Below are 21,746 nucleotides of genomic sequence, written 5' to 3' on the forward strand. Positions count from 1 at the left end.
ACCAAAATTACCCCGATGGACGATCCCTCTGTCGTTCCCATAATGTACAATCGGGGATCTGTCAATTAGGTCGGGAATGTGACAATTAAATCGTCTCGCGCACCCATTCCTCGGCCACCTCAGTCTTGTTTACGAAATAAGTCATTGATTTAACTCGACAGCCACTTTGCCAAAGGGGGGGGTGAAGTCCCAGCCTCACAGATGACTGGCATAACTCTATTGTTAACATGAAAAGTATGAAGTACAGGGGCAAGACACTACTAAAATTGAGAGAATTGTGACAAAAAATTGCGCAGCTTTGTCACCATGCCAAATAAATAATTGCTCATTAAAAATTTCAATTAATAATTTTATTTTTATACAATATTCTTGATCATTTTATATCAAAAAATATATTTTTTAAAAATTTGAAACAGATTTAATAATAATTTTTGTAGAAGTTTCTTTATATAATTTAAGCACACATCATTCAATATATAGTGGGTGATCGGTTAATGAACAAATTGGATAATGAACACTTTCGCAAAAGATTTTTATGTTCAGACAACGAACACCTCACATAACAAACACAAGAAGAAACAATGTAAAATAATGAATACCGATTGGTCTTCCCTTATCTTCAGGTGACAATTTGAAACTTTTTGGAGTGCAGGAGACATCAACATTGGCGTTCAACCCAGTATATACTGATTGGATAGTAATCCTCCAAACTTTGAAAATCTTCCTTGTAATTCCAGCCTTTTTCTGACAGAAACAATTCTTTTATAGTATTTGCAAGACTGTCGGGCGGATACTTGTTACGTTTTGAGTCGGTTTTTATTTTCGAAAGATGAGAGTATAATAGCAAAAGTAGAGAGTGAGCAGAAGATGTCTGATTGTGGTGTATCCCACCATGTACATACGTTTTATTAATTAATCTTTTATGTTATCCATAATCTCTTCATGTAACGCTTCATTAACCCGCACTATTTTCCCTGTTCAACTCTTCCAACCTACATGCGTTTTCTGGCAAGTTTTGGGCTTGAAGGGTTTTTGATCTACGTCATATTGTTGGAGGACTATTGTTGATAGAGGAGTCGGAGAAGAAAGGGGTAAGATGTGAGACATGGAAGAACAACAAGGAAGGAACCCGAGGAAGACTCAGCAGAGATTCAAAGAAGTTGTGTTAAAGAACTGGCACTATCAAAAGATAAAGGAGGATTCATATATGAATATTTCGTCTTGTCAAAACATGTCCATATGGTCAGGTTGTATCCTCTCAATTAACTGTGATAGACATTGCAAATTGCCCAACTCACTAGACAAAAAAAAGGGTTTCCCTTCTAACATAATCTTCCTATCTTCTTTTTCTAACCTAATTAACATTAGTTTTAGTTTAAGTTAATTTTAATTTTAATTAGTAATACAAGACAATTGAAATGGATTGTAAACTGGCTTGTTTCAGGACTCACATGTGTAATTAGATCTATGAGCATTGTTAATGAGAAGAAATAAATAGTTAGAACTCTAAAAGAAAAGGTAAAATGTAATATTATGAATGGTTTCGAGATCTGTAATTTAAGCTGACTGGAAATAAATAGATACCATTATTGTATATCTGAAATACGTGATAGTCCATGGTGTATTATTTATATAATGTGGTTCTCATTAACCCATCACACCACATGATGTTATTGGGCAGTATGGCTTGAATAGGTCTACAGTAGGCTGCAGTTCAATCTTATCTAAGAAAAATACAGTATAATCAAGAAGACTCAAGCAGCTAAAGGAGTAACAAAAATCACATCTGAGAAATAAACGTTGAAGAGCTCATAATGGAACCTGCAACTGATCTGATAACAGAAGAATGCCAAGAACTCGAATGAAGAACACCAAGAAACTCAAGGAGATATGTTTTCTTCTGAAAAAGAGGATTAATGCTGATATCTGCTATTAAACATCTTTTAAAGAAGTGGGAAGATGTCAGAACAATGGTCTTAGAATGGCATCCAAACCAAGGTGAGGTTAATAGGCTTGGCGATTTCTACAATTACAATGCTATTAATCACTTCTGAAAAATCCTGAAGAAGAGAGTAAAGAAATCAACATTAGACAGATTCTTTAAGCCCACAAATGGAAAAAACCACGACTAATAAAAATGCAAGACTGTGTATATATGTATTTTTGTTATTACATATAAATAAACATAGTAAGAAAGTATATATTGTCTATTTTTTGGGGTCTCCAGAACAAATTAATCAAATTCTCATAAAAACCTATGGTAAATCAATAATCGGTTAATGAACAATTCGGATAGCAAACAAAGTCATAGAACGAATTATGTTTGTTAACCGATCGCTCACTGTATATATAAAAAAATTCTATAAGAAAAATTATCAGATTTAAATATTTTCTGAATCTTTTTCAGAAAATATTTAAAATCTGATTTTTCTTATAGAATATATTTTATACAATATTGCATTAAAAAATTAAACTTTAAGATAGTAATTTAGTTCAATGTTTCTCAGTCACCAAACTGAAAATTAGTACTAGTTGCAGAAAATTTTAAGGTGTGTTATTCTGTGTGTGTTTTTTCTTGAGTGACAGATGTTAAGACACTGTGAATGAGTGTCTGATCTACCATGTGATCTAGTGTTTCTGAGCATTGATGTATCTGCTGTTCAACTTATTGTTTGGTAAGTTCAAGCATTGTTTGTGGAATAAGGTTGTTGTGCATAATTGATCTTTTGTGATCAACCACCCTTTGCTCTGTAGCAGTGAGATGTGATTACTTTTGTATGAACTTTTCATGCAGTGTCTGTCTGTAAACTGTCATGTCTGTTTCAAGTTTTGTAATGGTGTAGTAGGTATGGATGATGTTGAATTCATTCATTTCTTGAGTCCACTTCATCCAATGGCATGGTTTTCCAGCCCAGCACTGATGATTAGTGGCTGGATTGCCACTTAAGGACTTTAGCTAGGTTGATGTATTTGTTTGTTTGTTTTTTTTTGTGTGTGTGTGTGTGTGTGTGTGTGTTTGTGATGCAGTAACCATATTTTAACAAACTTTGACTATCCTCACTGGTGGCCAAAGGACACTAAGGGAGAACATGAACACGAGTCTCTGCCTAACCCATGAATGCAAATCTTGTGAAACCACACAATGTCTGAGCCAGTATTATGCTGTAAACATGTAACTACTATTTTTATTTTTCTCCCAGGTGTGCTTGTATACCTAAAGCCAGGTGTTTATAAATCAGTTGTGTCACTGACATGGAGATCAGTTGCTGTTTTGCAGCTGCCCACTCTAGATCAGATACAAGTGGATCACTCTGCTTCATTTCTCTCCACAGACCTTACTGACATATGTTGTCCTACTGGAAACTTATGCTCCTGCTGGCATCACTCTATGTAACTACTGATGTAACTACTGAGCTCTCTCACTCTAACAAGGTAGTGACTAGTGAGAGAGTTATTATTGTTGTTGTTATTATTATATACTTTGTATTACTTATTTATAGAGTTTTATTTTGTTATTAACGTAATTTATTTGATTTGATTTATTTTGATTGATAAAGAATTGTATACAAGAAATATATATATATATATTTTAACAGTTCTGGGAAGAATTGAACAGCAATACATTTTGGATTAAAAGCTACTGACAGATAATAAATTACCTTTCATTCACCAATTTGTCTTTTGTTGGATCTCTTGGTTGACGTTTCATAATATCACTTTCTGCTTGTTCATATGCCAATGATATGGCTGGAACCTACACAATAATCATATTTAAATAATTAAATTGTAAAATAAATATCAAAAATATATTTAAATATGCATCATATTATTTAAATAAAAATTATGTTCTTTGAAATTTTAGATTATTTGTGTTACATATTTTGAATAAAAATATAAAATAATGGAAAAGCTATTTGGATATAAATAAAAGATAATAATGGAAAATACAATAACAGCATATCACAAACAAATGTACAGTCAGTTTTCATGCTACTTAAATACATATATCTTACACCAATTAAAAAAATATATATATAACAGAAAAACAAATACTTATTACTGTACATGCATGCAATTTCAAGGCTTAAAAAATACTTTAAATAAAAAATAAATATTAATAAACCAATTAGTCAATAAATTGTTTACATATAAAAAATATGTCATATAACTTACAAATTTTTATATTTAAAAAAATTTTTTAAATTTCAAATAATTAATGTAAATTAATAGGAAAAAAGAATATATTTATATTGTTTCATTTACTATACATATCATATAATTGAATTAAAATAAAATATGTACAGGAAAAATATATGCAAACATTCCATTTACTTGAGACATTAGAAACATGTTTAAAACAATAAAAATTTTGAAAAGTTTATTATGTACTTTATTTCATTCATTTATTTAATAAAGTTTTTATTTATTTCATAAGAAAAATTTACTTTTTATACTATATATATTTTGAATTTTAAAGAATGTTTGTATACTTTGTGAAATATGTTAATATATATAAACATATAAATCAATTATTATTTATAATAAAAGATACTTGAAAAAATACACACATATATATTCAAATATACAGATTATTTTTTCATTAATAAATGTTAGATAAAATTTTAATTTTAAAATTTAGCATAAAAATTTTAAAATTATTTTGTACGATTTTAACTCAATATATTTGGAACTCACAACATGCAAATAATGTGGAGGTTGCACAACAGTAACAGGCACATTAATCAACACCAAACGAACAACATCAATACCATCTCACACTTTCAACACATTTCAAGCAGTGACGAAGAGCGGATACTGCAACAGTTACAAAACAATTAATGCGAAACATTATTTAAATTTAAATAAATATTTTCATTAATTACATTTTCTATTGTTTCTTTTTATTTATTCTTCAATAAAATTACTTATTTCTTATTTAATTTATATTATATAATTTCAGTTTGTTTCATTTTAAATTTTTATTTATTTATTTTTCTTAATATAGTATGGTTGCTGTTTATTCAATTTCTATGTATGGCTATGGATGCCATACATAGAAATTGAAATTATTTATTTTTGTTTTTGACCAATCAAACGTTTTTTGGTTTATTACTTAAAAGCATTTTCAAACATATATTATACATGCTCTTTTTAAAGACTATCAAGAAACTTAAATAACAAATCTAAAATTACAGCTATTTATTATACTGCTTCAAATAAATTCATTATGATAAATGAAAATGATAACAAACTAGTCTTTCTACTGGCTTATACAGTTAAACATATAATTTAAAAGTTTAAATTATATAATTCCTTTAAAATAAAGAAATAGTGTTTAATTTATATTTTGGGCTCATCTTCAATTATGCTAATTTCTATTCATTTTGAAGTAAACTTGCATTGAATATATTACTCTCATAAAATGACATAATTTATACTTTATTTTATCTATCAATAGGCTAATTTCCTTCACAATGTTGATCTTTTTAATCAATTTACATTTTTCATAAACTGACCAGGCACTCCCAGTAAAGAAAATTCTTCAATTACTGGTCATTCAAACTGAAGAATTTTTAGGAAACATTTATGTGACTCAGCTGAATTCACCATAGAGTAAAGTCCTTGTGGGGTCCATTTAATAAACTTTAAAAATTGTATTGCTCTTGTAGTGCTCCGCCACTATTTGTCATGGTTCTAAGTGAAACTTATTAGTATTTTCTCATGTTTAAACATAGATAGCATCTAAATATCATTGTGGATTGTTTACTTGCTCAATAATTCAATAATTGATATACATTGTCATAATTAACAATGAAATATTCAACGTTTTCAGTAATATGTTCTTTTTAAAATAATTCAATACATCAGAAATACAGCAATCTTTCTGTTGTTTTAAAACTGAATTAGACCTGGGACAATAACACACATGCATACAATACAGCATATATACAGACAGTAAGAAAACAAAAATGTTTTCTAAAAATTGATTAGTCTATGTTTCCTTTTTTTTTTATTTGTTGAAAAATTTATGTCTAAGTATAGCCATTAGAAAAAGTCTCTCACAACTCAAACAGCAAAACTGCATTGGGTACTGGCATAGTGGTATTGAAGATATGAAAAACTGTAATGGAAGATCTCGAATATATATCTTCATCCTGAAAATACTGTAGTGTGTACTGATTATTAATCTGATACCCTTATTATTATTAATTCATATTCATACTCCTATTAATGTTGTTATAGTTTGTGGATATGTTTTAAAAAATTCTGGAAAGATTCTAATTTAACAGCTCTACTGAGTAACTTGCCACTTGACTGTGTATTTTAAAAGCATTCCCATTATCTAAAAATGGGCTAGTCTTAAGTGTAGCATCCCTTCATCATACATGCATGAGCAAAACTAGTTACTGGTTTATCCCAAAATTAGTGAGTGAATGGTGAATTATCCATTCACATTTGACTGAAAATGTCAAATCATCATAATCTGATTTAAAATGTTAGCATACTATATATAAATAAATAATTCTGCAGTCATTCATTCATGCATTCATTTTATCCAGTACTCTTTCCTTTAAAAAATTTCATCAAATATCTCTAAATTTCATTAATTTTTTCTGGGGACTACTGTCTCAGATTCTGCTCTATGTTCCTGGAAGAAGCCACCACCAGACCAACCACAGCTTCCCTATGACCTGTTTTTACTTTTCTGGCTGTTATATTTAACAAAGGGAAAGTACAGCAATTGGTCAAAAAATGACCCCCCCCAAGATTTTTATATTTTTGGACTCAGAGGACCTTGAAATGTTGAGAAATGAAAAAAAATTCAAGGGTTTTTTTCTGTATGTATGGATATTAGTGTGTATGGGGAGTACGATTTTGTTCACTCTATTTGAAGCTTAATAACTCTCATGCTTTTTGTCATAAATTTCTAAAATTTTACAGGGTTGTTTGTTTATTAGGGGTATTGATGCTATTAAATTTTGTTGAGTAAAGGTCAAGAGGATGGAGAGATAAACGGGGTCTTGTGTATCTCCAGTAGAGTTGAATTTAATGGCAATTTTACTTGTTATTAGCATTTACAATTTTTTATAAAACCCATCCCTACTCTCAAAATTACACTTTTTGCCATTTTATAATAGTTAAAAATTTAAAAAGTTTTTTTGATAAAATATCATATCAGATGGTGCCACCAAATGTTGCTGGAAAAGTTAAGCAACATGTTGCTGGGATTTTGTTTCTTGATCCTCTATAACTTCATCTTCACAAAAAATGATACTAACCCACTAACATTCAGCCAACTTTGGCAATAATCAGATCCAGATTAATTGGCATCTGATTGATTTAAACAACATCCATTTGTCATTGGCATCCAATAAAGGGCTGATATAAGTAAGTTACCATCATGCTGATGTTTGCATCAAGTTATTGCCAATATTGGGCCATCTGATTAAGAGCCATCAATGACCCTAAATTGATAAAAATGTTTTGCATGTATTACTATTATTTATTAACTTAAACAAAAGAACAGTTAATACTCTATGGAAAAGTAGTTATTTAAAATCACTGCAACTGTTGAGTCTAAAAGAGTTTAAACATCTCTAATTTAAAAAGCCCAAGAAAGGCATTTTAATCATACCCATTGTGGATTCAATCAGACTAACAATAAGAGCAGCTGGGTGGTGAGTGATAGGGCCAACAAACTGGTAGTTTGTCAGACCTATCACCTTAATATCAAATTTTGAAATGATTTAATATTCAAAATCTAACAAAAAAATTCCTGGGGTTTTCAGCTATCCAAATTTGATCCCACATCCCCAAAAGCTGATGCTTTAACCATTTTGACCATCCAGCCATCAAATTCTCAGATTATATGAGGTATAATAATATGTATTTTTAGAATTTATTATGAAAATATTAAAGAAAGTATTTACAAGGTGTGACAATTTAATTCCTAGAATGCATATTTAAAAAATATCCATGCAAAACTGTACACTAGTGGCTATTGTCACTTTCAAAGTACTCTTCTCATGCATCAAGCAATTAAAACATATTTTGAAAAGTGGGGATAAAGTACTTGTCTGTCTTGATTAATTTGATTATATTTCATCCAGGCAGAGTCAGGCCTCTATTTATACCACTTTTTTCTAAAGTGTTAGTTTCGGTTTCAGTTGGTAGTGACAAAACATTTTGCTTTTACTATATATATATATATATAGTAAAACCAAAACTAACACTTTAAAAAAAGTGGTATAAATAGAGGCTTGACTCTGCCTGGATGAAATATTATCTATTTATAATAAATCTATATATCTAAATATTATCTATATTATCTACAGATAATATTATATTATATATAATATTGCATCTGTAGGCATTTTTATGCATGAAATACTTCTAAAAATGTAGAAAAAAGACTTTGTTTTGGGGGTTGAAAACAGATTAATCCATTTTACATTGTTTCTTATGAGAACAAATCAGTTTCTGAATAACATTTAGAAACAAATTAAGTTTGTAAACAGAGGTTTGATTGTATATTACTTCATGCAAACAAACAGATGCAAAATACCCAATGAAAAGTAACTGTGCTTATAAATAATAATTAACTAGCAGAATGGTAAATGAAAAACTGAAACCCTAAACCTCAAACATTTTAGATATTAACAAATATCTTTTAATGGTCACTAATGGTAATGTTGGCTACTTATTGGCACTAATGTTCGCACTTTTAAAGGTAATGTTGGCTAATGTTGGCAAAATTTTTGGAATTAGTTGTAACATAACATCTCAAGCTATTTTTACATAAATAAGTATTCTAACTGAAAATAAATCTTTGTATTTACCAATTCAATTTAAACAATGTTTATTATAAAATAAAAAAAAATAAATAAAAATTTCAGTTGATAACAAAATTTCAAGCTGTTTTCCTGGTACTCAAAATTCTCAGTTAATTCACTGCTTTCCAGATTTTTGCTGTGGTTCTTTTGTATTACAAAAGAAACAGCCAGAAAACAACACTGGATGAATTACTATTAATTAATAATTAATCATTAAGTTTTACATTTCTTAATTCTTTTTTAACATATCCTTTTAATGTCAGTGTACTTGTAAAATAAAACCAGAATTTCTATTAACTGCAATCTGCTTAATATTATCAGCTGATTATGATGATGAGTATAAATAATTACAGTAAGCAGATTCTACTGTATTTAGAAAAGCAATAAATTATATTTTAACTGAAAACTGAAAATTTAGTTTCTAAATATCTAATTAAAAATGATTATATGTTAAAAACTTTAATTAAATTTTATGTAATAAAGTTCCATTTTTATATTTGAGTAATATCAAATTTTGAAATGATTTAATATTCAAAATCTAACAAACTGAAATTATAAATTTTTCAATTATTACATAATAAGAGATCAAAGTTAAATTATAAAATTAATTTGCTTTCTTCTTTTTTAAAATGTTGTATGTATGTGACTAAGATAAGTTTTCATACATTAAATTTATTGCAATCAAAATTTTTTTCAATAATCAGAGAGAACAACTATAATAGTTAAAAGATAATTAATATTACATATGAAAACAGCAACAATTAAATATTATTAAACTATTATAATAAAAACCATTACAAAATGGTACTGTATATCTATTTTTTATAGTTTAAATAAAGTTAAACTATTCAATGTAGTTAACTTAATAAAGTAACAAATATATCTTTTAATGGTAGGTAAGGTTAGAAAAATGTTAATATTTTTGACCTTGTTAATGAGCCATCTTCATAATTATAATCATTAAGCTATATATATATATATATATATATAATAGGCCATCTTCAGGCATGACACCTGAAGTGGTCCATTAACCAGGTCAAAAACATTAGCATTTCTAATCTTATCCACTGTTAAAGGTGTATTGTGTATTGGTTACTTCATTAGTTTAAATATAATATTTATAAAAATTAAATAATTATTCAAATATATAAAAACATTGAATATTTTAGAATACAATTTAATATTAGAAATATTTTGTAAATTTGTGAGTTATTTTCTATTTCTATATGTGAGTATCTTAATTTATATTTATTAATAATAGAATATTTAGTTTAATTTCTTTCCACAAATATTTCCATATGGAAATTATGTAACTATCTATTAGTTAAACATTTACATGAAGCATTTTATTTATTTATGTTTAGGCAATCTCTAGGCAATCATAATTGATTAATATATTAGAAAATATGTAACTGATATAAAATTAATATGAACAGAATATAACAGTTTATCCTTAAAGTAAATTTTCTTAAAAAACAAGAACTTTACAGCAATTGTTTTGCTGAAGTATTTTATTTCTCTACATGCAATTTACAAAATGCATTAGACTATCATAGTTGATCAACACAATGGCATCTGAACAATAATTTTTTTAAAAACTCCGTTAAAGTTTACAATCACAAATATTATAAAATTACATTCGATACAATCTTACTACAACATAATTTATCAATATGGTTCAAGAAAAAGGGTTAAAAATAGTTTATCAGTTAGATACTTTTAATAATTTATTCAATTATGATTATGTGTAAAACACACAATTCCAATCAGTAATGTTTTCTGATTTTGGTTTATTGGATAATTTTTTACACAAAAAATTTACAAGTAGTTTATGGCCAGTCTTATATGTATATTTCATTATCAAACATAAATAGTATATATGGAAAATGCAAATATATATTTTGTGTTTTATATGTAACATTAGACACTGATATTCAATCAATAAAATGAAATGTTTGAAAATCAAATGATTTCATTAATTTCTATTTGTAATAGCATCAGCTAATGTTAAAACAATGAAATTTATTACAATAAGAAATTATTATTCATTTGAGTAAAAAATTTCATTTCATTAAAATATCCATAAATATAATGAAAAATAAGCATTTCAAAATTTTTGTATATGTTTAATCATCAGTATTTTATGAATAACTTATGAAAAAATACCCTTATTTTATGTTAATAATGGAGTCAATATAAAGTTGACATACTACAAATATTCTTACAAAGCTCATGTACTATTTCTCCATTTCACTCTATAGCTTACATTTTCACTACTATATCCTCTCCTATTGTGATACTAGTGTTATGATTGTGTTAAAAATTTATTTTATTATTATGGTATATAAATATACTTCAGTTTCAAATTTTAGCTATGATATTAAAGACTGCACAATTAGTTGTTACAATTAATTACAAACTATATCAAAAATAAATATTATCTATCTAACAATAAAAGTTATATAAATTCTTAAATTTAAAGATTAAATGAAATTATTAAGCTATACATATGAAATATTTATTTTATGTTTATAAGTTATTTTTTATTATGTCATTTTTTATGATGATATTTGAAAATCTTTAATTTGGAATCCTGAAAAGCATATATCTGAGCTTTTAGGTTTTTTAAAATTGTTCTTTCCAAGTATTTTTGCATTTATCCTTTTAAAAACTGTTTTATGTTCTTGATATGTTATTTCAAAGACAGGTTGAAATATTTGAATATGTTTTTTTTTTCGTTTTAAAACATCTAGTAAAGCAAAAAGTTCTGTTTTTTCTGAATTTAGATCTAATATATAGGTAACCCCTATTTAATATCAGTTCCTGCCAGAAAACTAAGTGGAAGCCTACCTTCTATCACTTTAAACAAAAAAAATTATCAGATAACCAAAACGTTTTGGCAATTTTTTTTATATTTTTAATATTATAAAAAAACACACAAACATTTTTGGCTACCTATAGAAATATATTTTTCTGTATATGTCATATTTGTCCTGGCAATTTTTATCAAATGTAATTACAGTAGAGCATCGATTATCCGACCCGATAACTCGGTTAACCAACCACGTTCTAGTCGGCAAATTCAAATGACCGCTACAATATTTGGTTACATCTTGGCTACTTTAATATTATTTTTGTTAAATTTTTGCATGTTTTAGCTGGCAGCACTGGCTCGACCATGAATGGGAGGCTAGTATTTAAACCAGGCCTAATACACTATACTAATAATGTATTTTTCATACTTTTCGGTTATCTGACTTTTCAGTTATCCAACCAACCCCAGTCCCCAATTAAGTCAGATAATCGATGCTCTACTGTATTAATTTTAATTGTGCTGTGCTACCACTAGAGGACTTTTGTAACTATTTTACATTTTGTGGAAAATGGTAGCCTACATAGAAAGGTCAACTTCACTGATGGAATTGTTACTGCCTCGTACAGCATGTGAAGGAACAAAAAATGGACTAACACTCATCTATGTATGTATAGTCAAATAGAAATATATTTTTCTGTATATTTTTGGCTACCTAATTTAATACATTACATGTCATATCAAAATGACTGAGTAATTTTCAAAAACATAATACAACACCTTTATATAAGTTGAAAACTATCATATTAGTATATAATGCATTGCTTTCTAATTGTCAAACAGTATACAGTAGTTCACAAATAGTTGCTTAGTATACAGTAACATGCATAATCTGCATGCCATACTGCAAACATTATGTTTACAATATAGTATGGTGAATAATACGCAGCAATAACAAGATTTGTTCTAAAAAAATGCAGAAAAAAATATACAATTACACATTCTTAACAGAGTCTTCAACACTTATGTAACTGAAGAATTGATTTGTTACTGTTAGTGATGTCACAAAAGCATATTTAGACATTCTGCAAAAGGATGTATTACGATATGATTTGATGCTAAGATGCTATAATACGTGCCAACTACAAGTATGTTCAAAATGCATATTCCATTTCTTAACCCTTAGCCTGCCATTTGCCACGCCCCCTTATTTTGTAAAACGGCCAAGGGCAAAATAGGTGAATCAGGCAATATTATTTTAAAAATTCACCAAAAATTAAATTATTATTTTATTCATATGAAAAAAATCACATATATTCATCAATATAGTTAGTTTTAAATACGACATTTTTCAATAAAGTTTGTTTGAAAAATTTATGAGAAAAAAAAATATATATATGATAACTGACATTCAAACTTGAAAATTTGTTACTTTTTGTCAAAATTAACATTGTCTGGTTACTTCATTCTTATTGTCACTGAGCCAGAATGACATAGAATATTGTTCTGTACAATTTGATATAACATTTATGCATGTACGTTTATTCATTGTGAAATTATCGCACATTATATCAAACATTTGTTTGAAATCTGAACTTTATTCTGCTTTCAACTAATATAATGAACTAATATACTTTATTCATTTCATATCAAACAAGATTATATATTTTTGTAATAAACGTATGATTACCAGTAGCAATAGATGTAACATTTGCTGATATTTTAGATTTAAAAAAAAATTAAAAATTAAAAATTAAAAAAATATATAAAATATCAGAACTGAAGGTCATAACTTGAATATTTATAATGCATTAACATATTATAGCTGAATAAACTTATTATAGCATTAATGAACTTATTATAGTAATATTATTGCATGAATATAGTAAAAATGAAATAAAAAATTATCAGAAAATAAAAAATTAAGAAAAAAAAACCGATAATTAAAATTTTTTAAGTCAACAAAACACCACCTGGACAAAAATATGTGAAACAGACAATAAACAAGACGATGCCATCAAGTGCTGACATCTGTTGTCGATAAATTTTATAAAAATCAATTGTTAACAGGGTAACGATCAATCGGTACCCTGGACTTTTTGCTAAACAATTAGGGTAACAATAGATCGGTACTCTGGCCGGGAAAGGGTTAACACACAGAACACTTTTCTAAATGTCTACATGTGATTATAATGTTCTAATCATTTGGATTTGGAATGTAACTGAAGAGTTTTCTTCATAACGTTTTGTTAAAGATGATGTATTAAATTTTTAGGACATAAATATAAATTTTTCTTATATAAAATTCACTAAAAATGTATTGAGAGAGAAAAACATTCTATAAAGTATTAAAAATTAAAAGTTGTTTTATCAGGAAAATGTAAAATGAGATGTTAAGAAAAGTTGCTTGTATTAATCAATAAATAAATAATGAAACTTTAATGAAATCATGATATAATTCAAATATTAAATTTTATTAATGTGTACAACTTAAAAATTTATAGATTATAAAGAAATAATGATTTATTAAATATTACTACTGAAAGATAATCAGTTTAATATTTATTATTTTTTATATTGTTTTTGCAAAAATGATAAGAAAGACCAATAAAAAATGAATTCTAGTTTATAAAATATTATTTAAATATAAAAAGAAATTTTAAAAATACTGATTATTATTCAATATTATAATCATAATTCAATATGTTATAATTATAGCTAATTACTTACCAAATCAGTTCCCAAATCAATGCATAAAATTGTAACAGTACCTAAAGGTAAAGGGAAATCAGCTAAAATAAAAAGTAAAAATGGAGTGATCTCTGGAATATTGCTTGTAAGTGTATAAGCTATAGATTTCTTCAAATTGTCAAATATAAGCCTTCCTGAAAGTTTAAAATTGTAAATTTTAATGTAAAATTTATACAAACAGCTTTTAAATTTAATTATATTTACAATAAATGTTTATATTATAAGATTAAGAATTTTGAATGCAGATTATAATGCAAATAAAAAACTTGAAATTACACAACTATAAAATTTCTTATCAATAATTGATCAATCAAAATGATTTCATTCTCAAACTAAATATATATTAAAATTTCTTCATAAAATTCTCATAGCTATTATTCTTTAAACATTTCCAACTCTTTATTTATAAAAATACTTTTAGTTTCTGTAGAGCCATCTTCAGTTTTTTACGTTTCAAAAAACAAAGAATGTTAACTTTTACAAATGATACATAACATAGAACTTTCAAATAAACAATTTTAAATATTTAAATAAATAAATAAATAAATAAAAAACATAAAAGAGCCAAAAGAAACAAATTTTAAATACTTGTAGGAAATTGACAGTTATACTCAAATTTATCATATTATTTGAAGTCATTACTTCAATCTTGTAATATATAAAAGGCTTAAAATTAGCTGATTTTCTAGCCTACAGAATGTTAAATGCTGCTAAACCCTCAGACTATTTCCTTAAATTAACTGTGGTTCTATAAATAATAGATATTAAAGCATAGTAAAACCTAAATAAGATAAACCCTGTTATCTATTAAATAATTTACTTAGTTTTCTGCTTGCTAATGATTTTTTTAAAGTTTGTTTTATCCAATACTGGTTTCCAGCTATTTTACAGTTCCTTTGCTTCATTAGTGTTTATAATCTTTATCTTTATGTACTGTACTTTAATAACCCATATATATATATATATATATTCTAGAACTAATATATATATGTATTTGCTCTAGAAGTTATATACATTATAGGCTGGTTTGTCCCAGCAAATTTTGACTTCCTTTTGCCAAACTCAGATCATTAGTGAAGATTCTCTATACTGACCTTTAGCTGTTATATTCTTTAATCCTAATAGCAATTGATTTTGATGCTGAACCTATGTAAAATGTAAGGCCAGGACCTCACCCTTTGATAGGAGACTGGCTGTCGAACCAAAGCCAATAAACCAGTGACTTATTTTCATAAACAGAACTGGCCATGAAGAAATGAGGTGTGATATGATATAATTGTTGCATTCAAAGATCTAATTGACACATCCCCAATCATAGATCATGAGGGAGAACTGGAGATCAACAGCCAGGGAAATTTTGGTGGTCAACTTACACAGAGTTCAAAGCGGAAAATGTGAGCACTCCTTCAGAGGGGGGTGGCGGCTTGGACCGTATGAACCCAGCTGCATCTTCTCATCTTCTCCGAGACAGGAGAAAAACACATTGACAGAAATTTATGGAACAGTCACTCAGGAACAAACCCAGGGTGACCTGATCCCAGGGGGAACAGTCTGGGTGGGAGTGTTCAACAACCCTGCAATCTGAATCACATCCCTTGCAACAGATCGTGACCAATAGAGTTATAGGAGACCACTGTTCCAGATCAACCAAAAAGCAGGATTTCAGGCAAAGATGGTATAAAAGCCCAAAGTCGCAAGAACACAGAGAGGTTGGGAGCCAACTAGTCAGTCCTTTAGACCCAGACTGGATCACTCAAGAAGTACTGGAGACAAAACAGTAGATCCAAAATGCTAAACAAGTACAGAAAAGGGATGAAGGACTCAACTTCCCAATGCAGACCAAAAAGTACAAAAAAAGACTAGGGACACAACTTCTCAATGTAAACTTTTCTACCCCTCCAACCTCAAAAACTATCAACAACCAACAGAGATGAACTTTCTCTTGTTTGTTTGATACACTTTACTATCAGAGATGAACTCTCTTTCGCTTTGTGTAGCATCTTTTGACTGGATGGCATAGTACTCCTCTGTAAGCATGTTTTGTCTAAATAAACACAATTAATTTTGCACTCCAGTATCTGTGTGAGTCTCTGTGTTCAGCACTGCTACTTCCATATACAAACCACTCTCACATCATCCTGACCAAGTCGCAGGAAAAGCAAGTGTCTTTCTGCCTCTCATCAAGGAAGACTATACATCGGCTACGATACCTTACAAAAAGTAATCTTCATTAAGCTTAAATAAACTTATTGCATATATGTCTGATTTTGAAAGCTTATCTAACCTATCCTTTGTCATTCCTTAGCAGGTTCATAATCAAGGGATCTTTTAACACCTAAAAAATTTCTTGATTTTTTTATATATGGTACTGCTAATGCTGCTATCTCTTTATCTTTAATTACCAATACCTCTTTCTTGTTTCATGCAGGTTAAGACAAACAGAGAATTTTCTAATAAAGCATTTTATAAAAGTATTTCTAAAAGAATTGAAGTGTTGCTTTTATCTATAACATATCAAAATTTCTTATTTTATAATTATACAAAAGAAATGTTTGTTTATACAAAAGAATGTTCTTTTGTTTATACAAAAGAAATTCTTTTGTTTATACAAAAGAATGGAATAAACTTTTTCTGAAGTTTTGAATTATCTTTAAAAATCTTACCTTCTTCTACTCCAGTGACAATTGATGCAAAATTATCATCTAATAAAATCATATCTGCTGCTTGTTTACTAACATCACTTCCTGCAATTCCCATGGCTACTCCTGAAAAATTTTTTAAAGATATATTATATACATATTTCTAAAATTAAGCAGCGTCAATAATAAAATCTGTAATAGGTCAAGAATAAAGAAATGTGAAAATAACAGTAATAGGATCTAACAGTCTCACAGTGAATTATTCTTAATTCACTTTGAAACCTGTTTTTGATATTATCAATATTTATATATTTTAATTAAGATGTTTTTTACCTATATCAGCTTTTTTTAAGGCAGGAGAATCATTAACACCATCTCCAGTAACAGCTACAATAGCACCTAATCTTTGACATCCTTCTACTATTATTAATTTTTGTTGCGGAGAAGTTCGTGCAAATACAATTTCTGTGTGATTACTCAGCACATCTTCTAATTGTTCCATTGTCATTTCTCTTAATTCAGAGCCATGAATTACTGCTGCTTTAGCATCTCTGAAATGCATTGATAACTGTTATTTTAAATAATCTTATTTAACATGTATATTGATGTCAATAACTCTATTATTAATACAAAATTCAAATTTTTCAAACAGCAGGGTTCACAGAAGTTTGTCATTGTAAGCTTTCATGTTATCATAAAAAATTTTCAGTGCCCTAATATTGTTAGATTTAAAGCTTTTTCTATACTTATGGAAAAATTAAATTCATAACATAGCAATAATATAAAATTGTTGTCAACTGTCAATTCTTGCCAATCAGCAAGATGATGTTATCATGAAATCAAATTAGACATAATGCATAACCCATAGTACAGTAGAGCGTCGATAAGTGGAACCAATTGGGGACTGGGGTCCTTCCAGTTAATGATTTGTTCCAGTTTCCGACTTTGTACGAAAAAATACATTAACCTGTCCGATGTTCAAATTTTTCTCCGTTGCGTATCGCTTCCTGTTGAATTTTTCTCTGTTGCGTGTCGCTTCGTGTTGAATTTTCGTCGATTTTAAGCCTAACGAAAATTTTTATAATAATCATCGAGGCTATCGTATCGTTAAAAATTATTTCTGCATTTTGTACAAACAAAATAAATATGTTAAAAAATATAAAAAACATGAAAATTATACTTTAGAAGTAAATTTAGTATCAAAAACATTCGATTCAGCACGACACAGTCCGACTGAAAATTGTTCCACTTTCCGACCATTCCACTTACCGATGTTCCACTTATCGATGCTCTACTGTATATCAATAAAATATCAATGTATTTACAAATATGCTTTGAGTAACTTTAGGCCTAATCCACATATATCTCATGGTCTGACCAAATAAATAAATTTATTTGGCCAGAATTTTTTATCAATTGTGTTCAATATATGTACTTACACTATGAGTGATACTCAAGTCTCAGTCTGATACTTTGAACACATTTGATAAATATTTAGCATGACAGCTTGGTAGTGTGGATCGCAACTTAATGTAAAGAGTCAATAGTGAGACAGTTAACCATCTGCAGGACAAAGATAACAGATCATCATCTGTTGACAATCAACAGAAAGTACATGTACCTGACTGTAACCAGAAATGTATTGATTGAACAAATTGATGGACAGAAGTCTATAATGTTAATTTCTATTAAATATCAAGTAAATATACATATTAATGTGCATGTGCTCATCTATAACAGCACATCTCATCAAAAATACATGGTATGTAACTTCTGTAAGCCAAAATTTATTTTTTTAACACATGTTCACTGAGTGCTCAAAGTGTCCACTGCTTATTGAGCACTTAGTTTCCAATAAAACTCATTTTTAAATGAAACCTTTAATGAAGTTAGATACCTAGGAAAATTCCTATGCATTACACACAAATGAAATTTTGCACACTCATTGCATCAATTAACCAATTAGTTTGGATGAAAGCATATAAAATAAAATGGAGCAATTTCAATGAAAATTCCATAAAATTCTTTGTTTGCCAAATCTATGAAAATTCCATGTTTTCCACAATTGCTACAAACCTTAAAATATTTTAGAACATGATAAATCTTTATTTTACTAAAGACCTGGAAATAAATATTATTAGAATCATCATTTATATATGATGTATACTTAACGTGACCAGACGTCCCGTTTTGAACGAGACTGTCCCTTTTTAGAGTTACAAGTCCCGGTGTCCCTAAAATGAACTCTGGGACGCAAAATTGTCCCGTTTTCTGAAACCGCGCGAAAATTTGAGTAGTCAAGCCGGCCGGATGGCCGTCGCGCCGTAGGCTGGACGCGATTGGTGTGCGAGAGCAAACCGCGTCGTCAGTTGACGCGACGATAGCCGAGAGTGGTGAAGACGTCATCGCTCGCGCTTTGTTGACTAATTGTTTGGCAGATTTTTCGTTCGCCCACTTCTCGATATTTGTTTTGTTGTTGTTTGATGCTCGTGTACCTAGTAAATAACTTAAACTTCTTTTGTTTTGGAATCATAAGTTAAAATGCCGAAACGCAAGTGTACGTTCAATGTTAACTTACAAGCAAAATATCCGTTTATCAAGCAAATAAATACTCCCTCAGATGTCAGATGTGAAAAGTGTTGTACAGAATTTAGCGTTTCCCATGGTGGTGCCAGTGATATTGAACAGCATTTAAAGTCTGAAAAACAAAAAAAATGCCGATTGTACCGCCGCTTCGAGTTCTTTTTTAACCTGTTAACCTTTTTCAAGAAATCAGACGCACCAACTTCAAAGGATTTGGATATCGCCGCGGCAGAAGGCGTCTGGGCTTATCACACGATACAAGATAACCACAGTTTTCGCTCTAATGATTGTGCGTCGAAATTAATTCAATCATGTTTCGATCCCAAATTTACATGCGCGCGTACAAAATCAGAAGCTATTGTAGTAAATGTTTTGACGCCTACAGCAATGAAAAAATTAAAAGATGATCTTGATAAGTCCAATTGTATTACAATACTAAACGACGCTTCAAACCACGGTAACAAGAAAATATACCCTATTCTAGTGCACTTTTTTCAACCTTACGTAGGTGTGCAAGTAAAAATTTTAGATCTCCAAGACCAACCAGGTGAGACTTCTGACATCATTGTCGATTATTTAAACCAAGTGTTGACAGATAATAATTTGACAGCAAAAGTCGTGGCATTTTGCGGAGACAATGCCAACGTCAATTCCGGAGGTGCGGCTAGGCGAGGAACTAACAATGTGTTAACGAAATTGCAATCATCACTGAAAAAGCCATTGATAGGTATTGGATGTGGAGCCCATGGAATTCACAATGCAATAAAATCTGCTGCAGACAGGCTACCCTTAGATTACGAAAGCATTATTGTGAAGATATATTCATTTTTTTATGTTTACACGATTCGAGTTGAAGCTCTAAAGGAGTTTTGCGCCGAAACTGAAACGGAATATCAACAAATGCTCGGCTATAGCAAAACTAGATGGCTTGCTCTTATGCCTGCCTTGGAAAGGGTTTTAAAAATGTATCGGCCATTAAAAAACTACTTTTTGAGTATTGAAAAATGTCCCCTGTTGCTAAAAAACTTTTTTGAAGATCCCACATCCAAATTGTGGCTTTATTTTTTACACGCTCTGTCAGCAAGTTTTCATCAAGCTGTATTGAAACTGGAAGGTCAGACTGTATCGGCAATTGAAGCTGCAAAAGAAATCAATCAACTAAAAGACAATTTGACTCAGAAACAGACCAATCAGTTTCTTCCATTTATGGTCCGTCAATTAATAGTGAAATCGAAAGATAATGTTACTGACATAGATGAAGAGTTTGTGAAAAGGGCGGCTACAGAATTTTATCAAACAAGCCATGAATATCTGGAGCAGTGGACTTGCTTTCTTACCAAAGAAATGGAGATATTTTATTGGGCAGATTTAAAAAAGGTCCCCGCATGGGAAGACGTTCAAAAATCTCTGGATGTATTAATTGAAAAGGAATATATTGACTGTAATAAAGATGCAGAAGTTTTTGACGAATTTTCATTAATTTGTAACTACATTACATCGGATAAAGTAACCGAATGGAATAATCTAAATGTTTCCACGAAAACTCGTTGGGTGGAAGTATTCAAACACTTTCAAGCCAACAATCTTCAGCATGAAAACTTTTCTATTTTAATTCAATATATTTTATGTTTGCCTGCTACAAATGCTCTAGTAGAAAGAGTATTTTCTATGATGAACAAATTGTGGCCATCTGAGAAGACCCAGTTACAAATTTCAGTTCTAAAGGCGATGTTGATAATTAAGGTGAATATAAAAAAATTGTGCCAAGAGTTTCATTCTTACTTAAAATCATCACCAGCTATATTAAAGCAAATTTGTTCCTCTGATAAATATAAATATAACTAAACGTTTCGGGTATATATATTTTTTAATTCGTAACTTTTAAGCTAACTGACTTTTTCTGAATAAATAACTTTAAAAAAGTGTTTTTTATTGACTACCTGTTAATTAACCTAAATAAACCAATGTCCCGTTTTGAGTCAAAAAATAAATGGTCACGTTATGTATACTGTATTTGAAAATTGCTAGAATGAAAATTAAATTTCTCCATAACTCACCTCATTGTATTTGATAAGTTCATATTTGTAATATTCAATTGTAACATGCATATAGCCTGCCCTATTGCAT

The 21,746-nt window shown here is 29.0% G+C and overlaps 1 protein-coding gene across 3 annotated transcripts in view; it reads right to left on the bottom strand.

Annotated features, from left to right (window-relative positions):
- LOC136977664 (sodium/potassium-transporting ATPase subunit alpha-like) overlaps window positions 1-21,746 on the bottom strand; it is a 155,414-nt gene that overhangs the window by 16,508 nt on the left and 117,160 nt on the right. For 2 of the 3 annotated variants that reach the window (XM_067273197.1, XM_067273198.1), the window contains exons 14-17: window positions 17,370-17,587; window positions 17,061-17,162; window positions 14,377-14,531; window positions 3,660-3,754 (exon numbers count right to left, since the gene is read on the bottom strand). In XM_067273197.1, the coding sequence (XP_067129298.1) occupies window positions 3,660-3,754; window positions 14,377-14,531; window positions 17,061-17,162; window positions 17,370-17,587 (570 nt within the window). Of the gene's footprint in view, window positions 1-3,659; window positions 3,755-4,695; window positions 4,816-14,376; window positions 14,532-17,060; window positions 17,163-17,369; window positions 17,588-21,746 lie in introns of those variants that run through there. The other variant, XR_010881120.1, reaches the window with a different exon arrangement.

The sequence above is a fragment of the Centruroides vittatus genome, unplaced genomic scaffold (genome assembly GCF_030686945.1).
Source record: "Centruroides vittatus isolate TY-2023 unplaced genomic scaffold, ASM3068694v2 contig_466, whole genome shotgun sequence".
Lineage (NCBI taxonomy): Eukaryota > Metazoa > Arthropoda > Arachnida > Scorpiones > Buthidae > Centruroides > Centruroides vittatus.